Here is a 13,885-nt window from a genome sequence, read left to right as displayed (position 1 = left end):
ATTTTCTTAACAGAAAATGTCCTTCAAGACAGCACACATTTGTTCTGAGCTGATTAGGCTTGATGAGATTTGGAAGCCTATGTCTCAAAAGTGCCTTGTCACAGTTGCTAATATATTACGAGAAACTTTTCACTAATAGAAATGCCCAATACTACTTTGCAAAGAAACTGAGAAACCATTATTCTTTGGAGGAAAGTTATATGGAGATACTTAAACCAAAATATCTGATATAAGATGCCACAAAAAGAGTGCTTTAAAGTGTGGGGGTAGGAATAACTAATACTTTAGAAAAATTCTCTTTCTGAGGCATTCCAGAAAAACTCTGTCTTTTTTTATTTTTGCCTTACAGAAACCATTCATAAAAACATGCAGGTTGTAAAGGCAAAACTCTGTCCGTAAAAAATAAACAAGATTCTCTTTGGTACCAGTAAATTTCATTTCTGAGGAGAGGTTTCTTCTCATCCCTCCAGATACCCCTCTGAAACTTACCCTTTTCCAAGTAAGATCTTGGAGCCCAGGGCGGGTCCTCCTCAGCATAAGGATCACTGTACTCAACCACAGCTGCTTCCTCCTCTTCGTAATCTTCTGGGGGAGGAGGGGGGGGCGGGGATTCATCAAAGACTGGTTCTTCCACAGGTGGTGGTGGTGGTGGTGTATCTGAAACTAAGAATGTATCAAGCTGACAACAAAACTACACATTATGCAAACTTCCGTATTTCCTATCTGAGCTTCTATGTTCATGGAATATAAACCTAGACTTGAAAATAATAATCTTTCAAAGAATGAGTGGGCAAGAGCAGCCTCCTCATCAACCACGATGTTCCCAGTCTCCAAGCTCGACTCTCTCCTCCCCTCGCCTCAGCGCTGTCCGAAGCTGCGCAAAGTTGAGCCACAACAGTGACTATGTACTGAGCCTCTGGGAGCTGTCTATGTGAACACATATCCTTCTTTTCAAAGAGATCAGCACAATATACTTTGGCTTTACATTATATCCAAGGAGGAGTCGTTATCAGAAATATTAATAATTTCAACATTTATAACCATATTTAATTTAAAATAAATTAGAATGAGTCTAGTGAATAGATAAATTTTAATAATCAGCTATATTCCTCTCAATGGTTTTTTTAAAATACCATTTTACCAAATTAGTGGAGTGGAAATCACAAACAACTTTGGGTAAGATGTTTGTGCACGTGTATTTTTTTTAATACACACAGAATTTCTACTCATTTATGATCCAGAATTTCTTCAGGCTAAATATCTAAGAGTGATTTAAAATATTTAAAATGTCTCCTTATAGAGATCTGCTTCCACAGCTCAGTTATCAGCATATAGTAATATCTAAAAGTTTATCTCCAAACTCAGGGAACTCAAGGCGTTCAAAATGCTTGGTACACACCTGAGCACAGCTCAACAAAGCCCAATTTCAATGAACAGAGTTAATTCTTATTTATGAGGCAGCAGTATTGTTTCTGTGAAATTCTCTGAGCAATCCTGTTTATCTTCTATTTATTATCTAAGCCTACTGATGGAATCAAATGGATTTTATAAGATTCTGGTGCCTGGTGAGGATCCGCCATATCTACATCATACTCTGTCCTATTCTAGTATTATTCCCATTTGCTGTTCCACTCTGTACTTACCAACTTATCTACTTCATTAACTTCAAAATTTTATTCATTAAAAATAATTCTTTTAGTCCTAATAGGTTGTTTTTAAATAAACAAAAGATATAGATATGTGATTCTAGCATATGTTTTATGACAAATTACATATGGTTGGGGTAAGAATCCACAATACATCCTATTCACATTCATAAGGTAAAGAGATTGACTTGAAACAATTGCACAAAAACACAGATCCAAAGGAACTTTGTCTTTCAAAACAATCAACTTGAGAAATTACACTTTAAAATTACTCAAAGATGCTGCTATTGTTCATTTTTACCTTTTCTTATAACTCCCTCAATCAATTTAATAAGACTAACAGAAGCTACCTTTTTTTAATAACTTTTTTTTTTACTGAGGTCATATTGGCTTTTAACATTGTGTAAACTTCAGGTGTACATTATTATATTTCAGCTTCTGTATAGACTGCATCGTGTTCACCACCGACAGTCTAGTTTTCGTGTGTCACCATATACATGTGCCCCTTTATCCCTTTTGCCCTCCCTCGACCCCCTATTCCTCTGGTAACCACTAATCTGTTCTCCTTATCTATGTGTTTATCTTCCACATATGAGTGAAATTATACGCTATTTGTCTTTCCCTGTTATTTTGATAAGCTATCATTTTTTACTTAAAATGTTCCAATTACACAGCTAGCACTTTACAATACATTATTTCATTTAATCTTTACCTTGGGAGGTAGTGTTTTTAATCCTCATTTTATGGATGTGGAAAGCAACTTTCCAAGATTAAGGAGTCCTATGGTAAGTAAATGGAAGGGCAGGAATTTGAACTCCAATGCCTGTTATCTTAAAAGCTACACTACTATGGGATGAGATCAATGCAATAACTTTGAAGTCATGTTTCATTACTATTCATTCAACAAACATCAACTGAAAGCCTACTATGGCTAGCTACTAGGCCCAGCACTGGAAATACAGCAGTGGGCAAAAGTCACGGAGACACAGGCAAGCAAACTTGCATTTATAATTAAGTGTAGTAAGTGCTTTGTCATTACAGAAACATAGCAGTAGACCAAACCTCCCAAGTGGGTCAGGAAAGGCCTCCTGAAATCTGAAGAATGAGTGAGAGCTAATAGCCGGGGTGGGATGGGGTAGGGGTGGATATTTCATGACAGATGTAAAGAAAAATAAATAAATACAAAGGTAGGAAAGCAGGAATCCTTCAAAGAACTGACCAGAGTTCAGCAGAAAGAGGTATGAGGAGCTGAAGAGGACCAAGCAGGAAGGCCCTGCAACATGTGAACTCTAGCCAAAGAGGCATTCTAAGAAGAATAACAGGATCACGGCCTACTAGTTAGCCCAGTACAACTGGTTCCACATAATTCCAGACTTCTTCCAAACATCAAACTTAATACAGAGTGAATATCTGCCACCACAGCTCATCTTCAAAATAATGTACTTGAAAGCTATGAAGATCTCCTAAGATGAGTATATATCTTTCCAAGGTGAATGTTTTAAAGAGGACAACATTCATTTGAATGTGTAAGTCCTGCTATATCGTCATGTAAAATCAGCCACAGCTCACCTCATCTACAAAGTTTCTTATTTTTATGCATTTTGTAGGTGAGAAGTATATATGACTATGGAAAGAAATGAGAAAAGACATCCCAAAAGGCAATCACACTGTGATAAACAATGGAGGTGCTCATGGGGTACCTTTCAATAAACAGAAGTAAAATCTACTGACTTCAGAAATTAGCAAATCGAGATGCAAAGGCACCTGGAAGAGACACTGAGCCCTCAGGCCAGGAAGCCTGGAGTATAACCAGTTAAAATACAAGAAAGAAATGTGTCAATAAAGAGGGGGCATTTAGTCAGCGATGGAAGCAAAAAGGAGGAGGGACTGAAGTGTCTGCTATGTGTCAGAGGCTTTTCTAAGTGCTGAGGAAAACAGCCCGAGAGCAAAATAAGCAAAAATCCCTGCTCTCACAGAGCTCACATTCTGGTACCAGCAATGCCATGACCAAAGAGGCAGGAGTCCTAAGAAGCGAGTGCAAATACCTCTATCCCATTGGTGAGGCCATCCCTGTTACAAGGTGCATACACTGGGTACTTCAGCCTGATGACACTAAATCTTTCATTAATGTAATTCCTGAGTTCAGATTCCATGCCCATGATGCAACCTTATAATTGTGATGTGCCTCCTCACATAGACTGCTCACAAGAAGAGAATTCATCTGTCATAAAGACTACACTCACTGGTCTCTGTAACAGCAATTCCTCACTGAATGTTGATACAGGCCTCCTGTTTTGAGGACATCAGTCTCTTGAGCTTTCTTAACGCTTCCCTAGGAAAAGACTCTACGCACCAAAAAAACTTAGTCATCTGATCCTACAGAGCTTAACACCAGACCATAAGCCAACATAAATTCATTGCCAATCTATGAGGTCTCCTGGGAGACAGACTGGCAATTTGGTCCCCTGGGACCTACCATGGTATGGCCATTTTTACACCTGGAATGACAAGACTGGAGAAAGATTCTCAAGTTAGCCACAAAACCCTAAAACTCCAGTAATAAGAAACTAAACTACTACTTGTCTGAGCAACTCAGAGAAAAACATGGGATATTTGGTGATTAAAGAGCATCTCCTCAGTTAGACGTGATCTTTCTTTTCTTACGTGTGCCTCATTTTATATTTATTTGTCTTATCTTCACTACCAGATTTTAAGTTGTCTGAAAGTAGAGAACTTCATCTTGATTATTTTATCATCCACACTAACTGCTCATACAGTGACTTGTGCATAAAATTCAAATTTTTGAAGTATCAGCGAATGAATTACTCTTCAGCCAATCATATATAATGACATTTTATGCCTATAATCTGATCTACAGCATAAAGAAGACATAAACTTACTATTTTCTTGGACTCTGGCCACAAATCCCATTAAAGGTAACTGAGGAGTTACTTGTAGGATGGAGGGAGGAGGAGGAGCAAGAGATACTGCAAAAACAAAAAAGGTGTGCAGGATAAGGGGTAAGGGCGAGTTACATTAAAAGGAAAGGATAATACAATAAAACGAACATATAAGGAGGGAAATCACTGTGCATAAACATTTTATAAGCTATCTTAAGGATCCTCTTTTGAAGGATAATTCATTAACACACAAAACAAAGTATTAGGGGAGTTTTTAGAAAGTTTTAAAAAATTACAACAGGAAGCATTTATCACATACACAAATCTATTCTAACACATAATGGCAAATTTATCTTTTCATTTCAATAACAGTATGTCTTCTCAAAGAAACAATTTCTTCAGATTACCATGAATAATTTGGTCTTCTGGATTTTACCTTGAAGGTTACAAGTTTAAGTATTCGTCAATACAAGAGGAAAAAAACCATTACATCCCAACATCTTAAATTTATACTTTTCATTACTTCATTAACAGGCAAATTAATTGGTTCTTCATTCATTAATTAAACAAAAATATTTACTGACTTCCTACTAAGTGGCAAGCACTCTGCTAGGAGACTAATATCAAAACCATTCTCTGAGAGTCAGGTCTGTGTCATTACAATTTTTCATAGCCCCATTCACACTACCTGCTCCAGCCAGGTACATTTTCTCCCTGACCCTAAAGAAAAATGCCAGCCTCATTCAAATCCTTATCCTCTCCTCCCCAAGGTGTCTTTCCCTCTACCTCAGACATCTGGTACAGAGCCTAGCACTAGTAAGCCTTCAACAAATGTTTAATGTATGTAAATACATAAATAAACCAGGTTCGTGCCAAATAATTGCCCAAGATTAACTCTACAGTTATAGTGTCCTTCAGAATGGGTGCAAAGTTTGGTATGCTGCTTCTTATAAAGAGAGAACACCTTTACTAGCTCCAACTCACAGTTATGACTAATAAAACTAAGAAGATGAGTAAGAGTCATTGCCCTCAAAGAGATCACATTCTCGTTGGGAACAGAAAACAAAATAACAACCTTAACCCAACAATACTTGTAGCAATTCCCTAGAGGAGGTGGTGGTGGTATGGTGTGATGAGGGTGGGGATGGTTCTGAAGAAGGCTACATAGAAATGACCACCGAGCAGCAACCTGAAGAAAAGGAGCTCAACAAGCAGACAAGCGTTGAGAATGACAAGCTGAGAACCAAGTGAGGGGCAGACGCTTAGAAGCGTAAAATAGTATGACCAGTTCACAGGATCGGAAATGTTTCCATATGGCTAGCATAAGATACCCCAGAGAGAAGGTACAAAACCTGGAAAGGTGAGCGGTGGCTACAAACCAGGGAAGGAAATGTTAGGTGAAAGAGTGTTTAGTGGAAAGAGAATGGACTTGAAAGTCACCCAATGTTATACCTGATTCACCATTCCCTTGCTGTTGGAACAGCAAATTAAATAACTTCTTTGAGCCTAATCCATAAATGTGATAGGAAAAAGAGATAATGTAAAGCAACCTACTTTGAATGGTTGCGAAGATGATAAAAAAGAAAAGGTATGCCGAAAGCCTAACCCAGGGCCTAGCACAAAAACAATCAAGGCAGTTGAAACAGAAGAGGAGAGAACTTAGTAATAGTGTGGAAAGAGGGCTTGGTAACTAAGGGTTCAGCTGGCATAGGAAGGAGAGCAATAGCTGAAGAAGATTCTTAGATTTTTCCCTTCATAGCTGTGAAGGTGGAGGTGCCATTAACCACATTAATCCTGGCAGGTAGTATAGGGAAAGGAACGGGCTGGTGAGTAGGTGGGTCAGAGAGGGAGAATGATCTGACAAATGAAATACATGAAAGTGACAAGCATAAATATGGGAGGCAACTGGAAAGTCTGGATTGAGTTTGTGAGAAAAATCGAGAGGTACAGGACCAGCAGCAATCAGCAGAGAGAGAACAGTTGTGCTGTGGGTCAGTGCAGGGGGAAGACATATAATGTGTAGACAAGAGTTAAGCAGATCATCCTAAAGAACACCTAGATTTAAGGGGCAGAGTAGTATAGAAATTGGCACCTTTTTTAGAAAGATACCTTTTGGTTAGGGTTTTCCCTAAAGTCATACTTCTTGGTAGTAAATCCTTAAGTTCTGTGTCTGTCTCCCATTCTCAGAGGCTTGGAACAATTGCTGATATGTTCAAAATACCCTGTGTTTCCAAACTTGGGATAAGAAAAAGGCACAACGAACAGAGACAGTAGCAGAGACAAAGCAGATAAAACCAAGAAACAGCAGTAGACAGCAGCTGGCACTAGGAAAGTAGAGATTAGATGCATGTTCACATCAAATAAGACAAAATGCCCCTCTTCTGTTAGCACCCATCCCAACTCTGTTAACAGAAAAGTAGAAAATTTCCCACTTCAGTCATTGTTTCTCATCCAAATAAAAAAAACGACCTGGTACTCAGCTAAAAAAAGAATGATTAGGTGCTTAACTCAGAACAGTCTTTTTGTAGGTAGGCCGAGTTTATAATTATTTTTTTTAAATGAGTATGTTTTATTTCCTCTCTAGTTCTGAAAGTGAAAATCCGAAAACACAGTGGTTTTAAGAAGTCCACCAACAGCAGCCCAGGTAAAAACCAATCCCAGATCTTCTTTAAACAGAATTACTTTATGACAAAACAAGTTAAGATTTTTTTCAAAACCAGTGTAGGGCAAAACTAGTTTTTCAAACTAGGTTTTCAAAACTCAGTTCCAGGGGCCGGCCTGGTGGCGTAGCCTGGGGTTCGCAGGTTCGGATCCCAGGCACGCACCAATGCACTGCTTGTCAAGCCACGCTGTGGCCGTGTCCCACTTAAAGTAGAGGAAGATGGGCACGGATGTTAGCCCAGGGCCAGTCTTCCTCAGCAAAAGAGGAGGACTGGCATCGATGTTAGCTCAGGGCTAATCTTCCTCACCAGAAAAAAAAAAAAACTCAACTCAGTTCCAAATAGAGTTTGCAAAGGTTGCGCCAAATTCTACTTTTTTTGCCCAGGGCAAAACTCTTATGACAGTCCAAATTAATCCAAATACCACAGCATTTTCTTTCTGGACCGTGTCAGATTTCACCTTACTAGAACTCCCGTGAACTGGAACATCCTACTTTAGACTAGATCTAGCTTCCTTAGAGTTGAGTTGAAAATGAACTATTCTTGGAGAATTTCAGTGGGATTTTGATGCAAAGAATGGTTTGCAATATTCAGTTCTAGTCCTAGACATCTCATGAACAGGCAAGAGCAGGAAGTAACGTGTTTTCACTCCTTCAGCTAAGACGATCCCTCACATGACAAGACTCTTTCCCGACAGCCACCAAGAGGTCTCCATACTTAGATCCAGTGGTATTGGGCCGGCTCCGTGGCTTAGCGGTTAAGTGCGCGCGCTCTGATGCTGGCGGCCCGGGTTCGGATCCCGGGCACGCCCCAAGGCACCACTTCTCCGTCCAACGCGAGGCCGAGTCCCACGTACAGCAACTAGAAGGATGTGAACCTATGACATACAACTATCTACTGGGGCTTTGGGGGGAAAAAAATGAATAAATAAAAAAAATCTAAAAAAAAAAAAAGATCCAGTGGTATTACGTTCACAATACACAACAAGGAAGTTCATGTGAAGAACAGGCTCACCAAGCGACTGGAGTTTATAGAGAGATCTTAAGTAGAACAAACAGCTTGAAGAACTACAGCTTATGCGCACACAGCAGCATGCAGATACATCAACAGTAAAAGGCTCTGCAAGCAAACCAAACTTAGAGGATGCGTCCGTGCTGATGCAACATGCAGACCTTCCAAGCATGACCTTCCTGGTTATTCACAAAATCCTTTGGAGCATAATCTTTGAAGCTTAGTGTTTTAAAATGTCCAATTCAAAGAGTTTTGGGAAAAAATTAGGCTTTTTTAACATCTTATTTTTACAGCTTTATAAACAGAAAATCAGATAAACACTCTAAATACTACTTCTAAAACTATTAAAGAATATCACCGTTAGAGGCCAGATATATGTGATAGCCCATTCAAGTTTACTGCTTATATTTTACATTTCAGTGAGGGAAATAATTTAAGCAATTTACTTTAAGACTGAAATATTTTCTAAACATGGATAGCAACTTAGAACAAGGAGTATTTAAAAGTGAACTTAATTAATCATACTCAGTAAGGGGAGCTTTTTTGATGGAAAAGAGCATGATTACCAAATAATTATCAGTCCTGTAGTCTCAGAGAGGTTAAAAGAATTGGATCATTTTGTTATTCCTTTTCAAGGAAAAAAATCACCATATGATGTTATACCTAGAAAAAGCAGCAAATTAACACTACAGTTTAAAAACATAACTTGTGAGGGCCAGCCCTGTGGCTTAGCAGTTAAGTGCGTGCACTCTGCTACTGGCGGCCCGGGTTCGGATCCTGGGCGCGCACTGCTTCTCCGGCCATGCTGAGGCCGCGTCCCGCATACAGCAACTAGAAGGATGTGCAGCTATGACATACAACTATCTACTGGGGCTTTGGGGGGAAAAAAACAAAATAAATAAAATTATTAAATAAATAAAAAATAAAACCATAACTTGTGTTTAATCAGTGTAAAGGGTCTACTTGGTTTAAGTGGTCACCTGAGAATATACTTAATACTTTTCAATCCTTTCCTTGCTTTTTTGTTCTCCCTGTAGTAAACATCCTCTAACAAACCCTCAAAATTACCTAAAATGAGGATTTGAAAACAGCATCTCGCTACTGCTCTTTATTTTACTTTGCTAGAGCCCCCCATCTGTACTCTTCTGGAGACTTACAGTACTGCTTCTCTTTTGTAATATCACCAACCCAATATCGTTTTTTCACTGTTTCTTTTCAGCTGTTTTTAATAACATTCAGGGGCTAAAGCCTGACATTTTCCCTGTGTAAAACACCATACTCACTCACAAACTCCCCAACTCATATAACTATATACAGTCACACTTCTTGGAACCAACATTTTACTTTATGAATTAGATTTTTTTTAAGTCTTTGTTGTAAGAAAATACAAGTAGTAAAATATAGGCCTTCTACTAAAGGCCTTAGTACTTAAATACCACATATTGATTCCTAACTACTATGAAATGAATGTTTGTGTCCCCCCAAAATTCATATGTTGCAATCGTAACCCCCAAGGTGATGGTATTAGGAGGTGGGGCCTTTGGGAGGTGATCAGGTCATGAGGGTGGAGTCTCATGAATGGAGTCAGTGTCCTTACAAAAAAGACCCTGGAGAGCTCTCTCTCTTTTTCCGCCACGTGAGGATACAACAAGAAGACAGCAGTCTGCAACCCAGAAGGGGTTCTCACCAGAACTCAAGAATGTCAGCTCCCTGATCTCTGACTTCCAGCCTCCAGAACTGTGAGGAATACATTTCTGTTGTTTATAAGCCACCCAGTCTGTGGTACTTTATTAAAGCAGCCCAAACAGATACTTACCAAACTAGGTTTATGTATATAAATATATATGTACAAATACAAATATGTAGAAAGAGATATATATATTCTTTACCACCAAGGTGCTCCATATTTATATTTAAAGTAAAAACTGTTAACTTGTGGGGCCAGCCCAGTGACATAGTGGTTGAATTTGTGCTCTCTGCTTTGGTGGCCCAGGGTTCACAGGTTCAGATCCCATGCACGGACCTACGCACCACTCATCAGGCTGTGCCATGGAGGCATCCCATATTCAAAAGAGAGGAAGACTGGCACAGATGTTAGCTTAGGGACAATCTTCCTCAAGCAAAAGGAGGAGGACTGCAACAGATGTTAGCTCAGGGCCAATCTTCCTCACCGAAAAAAAAAAAAAGGAAAGAAAAAAATTGTTAACTTGTGATTATCCCTATTTGTTTCAATGACCCTCCCTGCTGCTGACAAGAGGAATGAGAAATTGGTATTCCTATTTCTTTGGCTGGATTAGATTAAGAAACAATAAGAACCAAAAAGGTTTCAGTTGTGCTCGAATCAAAGTGTTCCTTTCATTTACTTGTTTCTGAAATAATCTCATTAGAAAATAATTCTTGTGCTACTAGGACGTGGCACTAGACACCAGGTGTTCCATATTTTAATTGCTATGTTATAATGCCCTTTCAAATTCAAACCAGTAACAGTGCTGCTGGATTTACATCTCACAGAAAAACCCAGAATTCATATTTGCATGAATCCCAACCCGTCAGCTTACTTCTTCAGAAGCACATATCCATATCAAGCCTCCAATTGTAAAAAGCAGGCTCATAAAACACACACCTAGGATCATTGTGCTAAGTCAGGGAATTAGCTACTTGAGAAAGCACAACAAATTTTCTCATTTTAAATATGAAAAAATACTGGGCCGGCCCTGTGGCTTGGCGGTTGAGTGCGCGCACTCTGATGCTGGCGGCCCGGGTTCGGATCCCGGGCGCGCCCCGAGGCACCACATCTCCGTCCAACCCGAGGCCGAGTCCCGCGTACAGCAACTAGAAGGATGTGAACCTACGACATACAACTGTCTACTGGGGCTTTGGGGGGAAAAAATGAATTAAATAAATAAATAAATAAATAAATATGAAAAAATAGGGACCACTATAAGACCAGGGGGAGCAATACAAGAAATTTATATAATATTCAAAGTGAATAAAATTAAGGAGCATCTAACAGCCATAGCACACTGGTTTGCAAAGCCTTAAGTCTTGCAAAAAGAGCTTTTCAAAGAACATGATTTAGTAAAAAAAATTATTTTGTTCAGAAAAAGCACTCTGATTAATAAACTAACAAAGCTAGTCCCCCTCTTTAAACAGTTACCAAATCCCTGGAGAAGAAAGGCAAAATTTAACAGAGAGGAGTAAAGCGGAAAAAAACCAAAAAACTAAATTGCTTAGCACATTACACTGAAGGTTCAACAATCTCCATCACTTGACTTCTGTGAGTGTGAAAAATACTTGCATTAAAATCACTCCATAGAGTAGGATCTTTTCTACTTGAACAGATACTTTCAAGTATGTTAAAATCAGATTTACAAAGAAAGAAATATTGAAATACATATTTAAAACATTTAAACATGTGCTTAAACAGCCTTCAAATAAATTCCACCAGCAGGGTTCTCCTAAGACCCATATTTTGGTACGTACATGTAAACAGCATGAAATACCCTTGTATATACTTGCTGAATATCATGTACAGTTGGTCCCAAGCCGTACAGTGAAGCACCTCTCAGCTCCATATGGAACCAGCCCTTTTTGGACTGAAACCAAAATCTATGTAAGGATAAGGAAGGGCATAAGGGCCATAAGCAATAACTGTCTAGACTTCCAAGAGGGCCAGGGAGAGAGCTTATCTTCAGCAGAACTATGAAACAGGCCATATCTAACAAATAAAATTTAAAAATAAAAAATGCATTTAGATACAAAATAGCACTTGTACAAATATGGCTTTGGAACACATGATTTAAAAGCAGAATGAGGGCCGGCTCAGTGGCACAAGCAGTTAAGTGCGCACGCTCCACTGCAGCGGCCCGGAGTTCGCCAGTTTGGATCCCAGGTGCACACCGATGCACTGCTTGGCAAGCCATGCTGTGGCGGCATCCCATATAAAGTGGAGGAAGATGGGCACGGATGTTAGCCCAGGGCCAGTATTCCTCAGCAAAAAAAAAAAAAAAAAAAACAGAGGAGGATTGGCACGTTAGCACAGGGCTGATCTCACAAAAAAATAAATAAATAGATAAAATAAAAGCAGAATGTATGAAAAGGACAGGCATATTTGTGAAAATTAAGCTCAAAACGAGTTAAAAAGAATGGGACAGCCAAAATCAGTAGGTTTGATCAAAGATAGCAGCAAGACAAATATATTTCAACTAAGTATATTTCAACTATTTTTTCAACTAAGAAGTATATTTCAACTACCCAACTGATAATCCCACTACGGTGTACATTGGTTAGACTATAAATATGGCATTTAGTTTACAAGAGAGACCCAGAACAGTGAAGGGGTTTGAATAAAGGAAGAAGGGATTCACTCCACATTCAACAGTTACAGAGCACTATCCCCAGGATACAACTGTATAAGAGACTGACAAGGTCTCAGGCTGTCATGTACCTTACACTACAATATGGACACCCTCCTCCCCGACAAAAGAGGAGACCTGGGAAGGTAAGAGAAAGATTTTTTAAAATCTGAAGGTAGGCAGGATAGTACAATAGAAAGAACATAGATGACCTAAGTTCAAATCCTAACTTGACCACCACCTCAGCCTCAGTTTCCTCACCTGTAGGAATCAAATGAGATAATAAATACAAAAGCATTCTTTAAACTGCATTTGTGTAGAAGGATAAAATTTCTTCTGCAAGACTCCAAAGGATATAACAAAGTTTCACCAAAAGGTAGTAGCCACAGTAGACAGATTTCAGCTCCATAAAATTCAGGGCTTGTCAAAGATGGAATGGGCTGTCCCCTAATACTAGAGGTGCTCATACACAGGCTTACTGGCCTTTTGGCAAAAATCCAGAAAAACACAGTAAGCTGACGTAGCATGTCCACAGTAGTCAGCAAGTCTAATATTTGCTCTTCCCATCTCTGGGAAGAAGTAAAAATAATGATTATGTATAGTACTAAATATGTACCAGATTAATTTTTCTGTATGCATGATGCAACTGAAAGATGATTGTTATATCTGGATATAACAGTTTTCCCATCACAGGTTTGGTAGGAGAACTAAATAAGACAGATCAACTGCCCAGCACGAAGAGCTTCAAAAATGCCATTTCCTTTTTCCTTTGCCACTTATAAACTCTGTTCGTGCACACTCGATTTTCATTATTTGCTATTCATAGAGCAAGGATATTTGATTAAATAAGAAGAAAATACTGTTCACCACAATATTATTTTAAAAAGCAAATAATCATTAGCACATAAAAAAAAGATTCTGTTCAGAAAAATTAAGTTCTACAACTTTGTATGGAAACTATGTTTTGATTTTTAAATAAAAGAAGAACTGGAAGATAAGAGTATTAGCAACCTTGTATTCATTCTTTCCTTAATTCAACAAAAAGTACTAACCACCTATCACGAGCTAGTCATTTGTAATTAAAGGTTCTTCTCTGTAACTGAAGATTTCTAATTAGGTATGTTCCATAGAATGCAAAAGAAAATCTAACCTGGATTCTGGCTATAAAAAGGTCCTCCGTTCATCTGATTCTGAAGGCTTGTTTGTGAAGTTATGGAAGGAGGGCGTCTATAGGGCAATGAGCCCCCTATAGTTGGGGGAGTATGGCGAGAGGCAGGTCTATTCATGCTGTAGAACTGAACAGGATGACCTGG

General features: G+C 38.8%; 1 protein-coding gene across 8 annotated transcripts in view; it reads right to left on the bottom strand.

The window, feature by feature from the left end:
* Positions 1 to 13,885, bottom strand: part of ABI2 (abl interactor 2) — a 121,945-nt gene that overhangs the window by 11,660 nt on the left and 96,400 nt on the right. For 5 of the 8 annotated variants that reach the window (XM_087435682.1, XM_087435678.1, XM_004426816.3 and 2 more), the window contains 3 exons: positions 13,723 to 13,881; positions 4,547 to 4,633; positions 490 to 663 (listed from right to left, as the gene is read on the bottom strand). In XM_087435682.1, coding sequence (XP_087291808.1) covers positions 490 to 663; positions 4,547 to 4,633; positions 13,723 to 13,881 — 420 coding nt within the window. The remainder of the gene's footprint in view (positions 1 to 489; positions 664 to 4,546; positions 4,634 to 13,722; positions 13,882 to 13,885) is intronic. The other 3 variants (XM_004426815.3, XM_087435681.1, XM_087435680.1) reach the window with 1 other exon arrangement.

Source organism: Ceratotherium simum, chromosome 9 (genome assembly GCF_057802395.1).
Source record: "Ceratotherium simum simum isolate JZ-2026a chromosome 9, ASM5780239v1, whole genome shotgun sequence".
In the NCBI taxonomy this organism is placed as follows: domain Eukaryota; kingdom Metazoa; phylum Chordata; class Mammalia; order Perissodactyla; family Rhinocerotidae; genus Ceratotherium; species Ceratotherium simum.
This window is presented reverse-complemented; position numbering and strand designations above follow the sequence as displayed.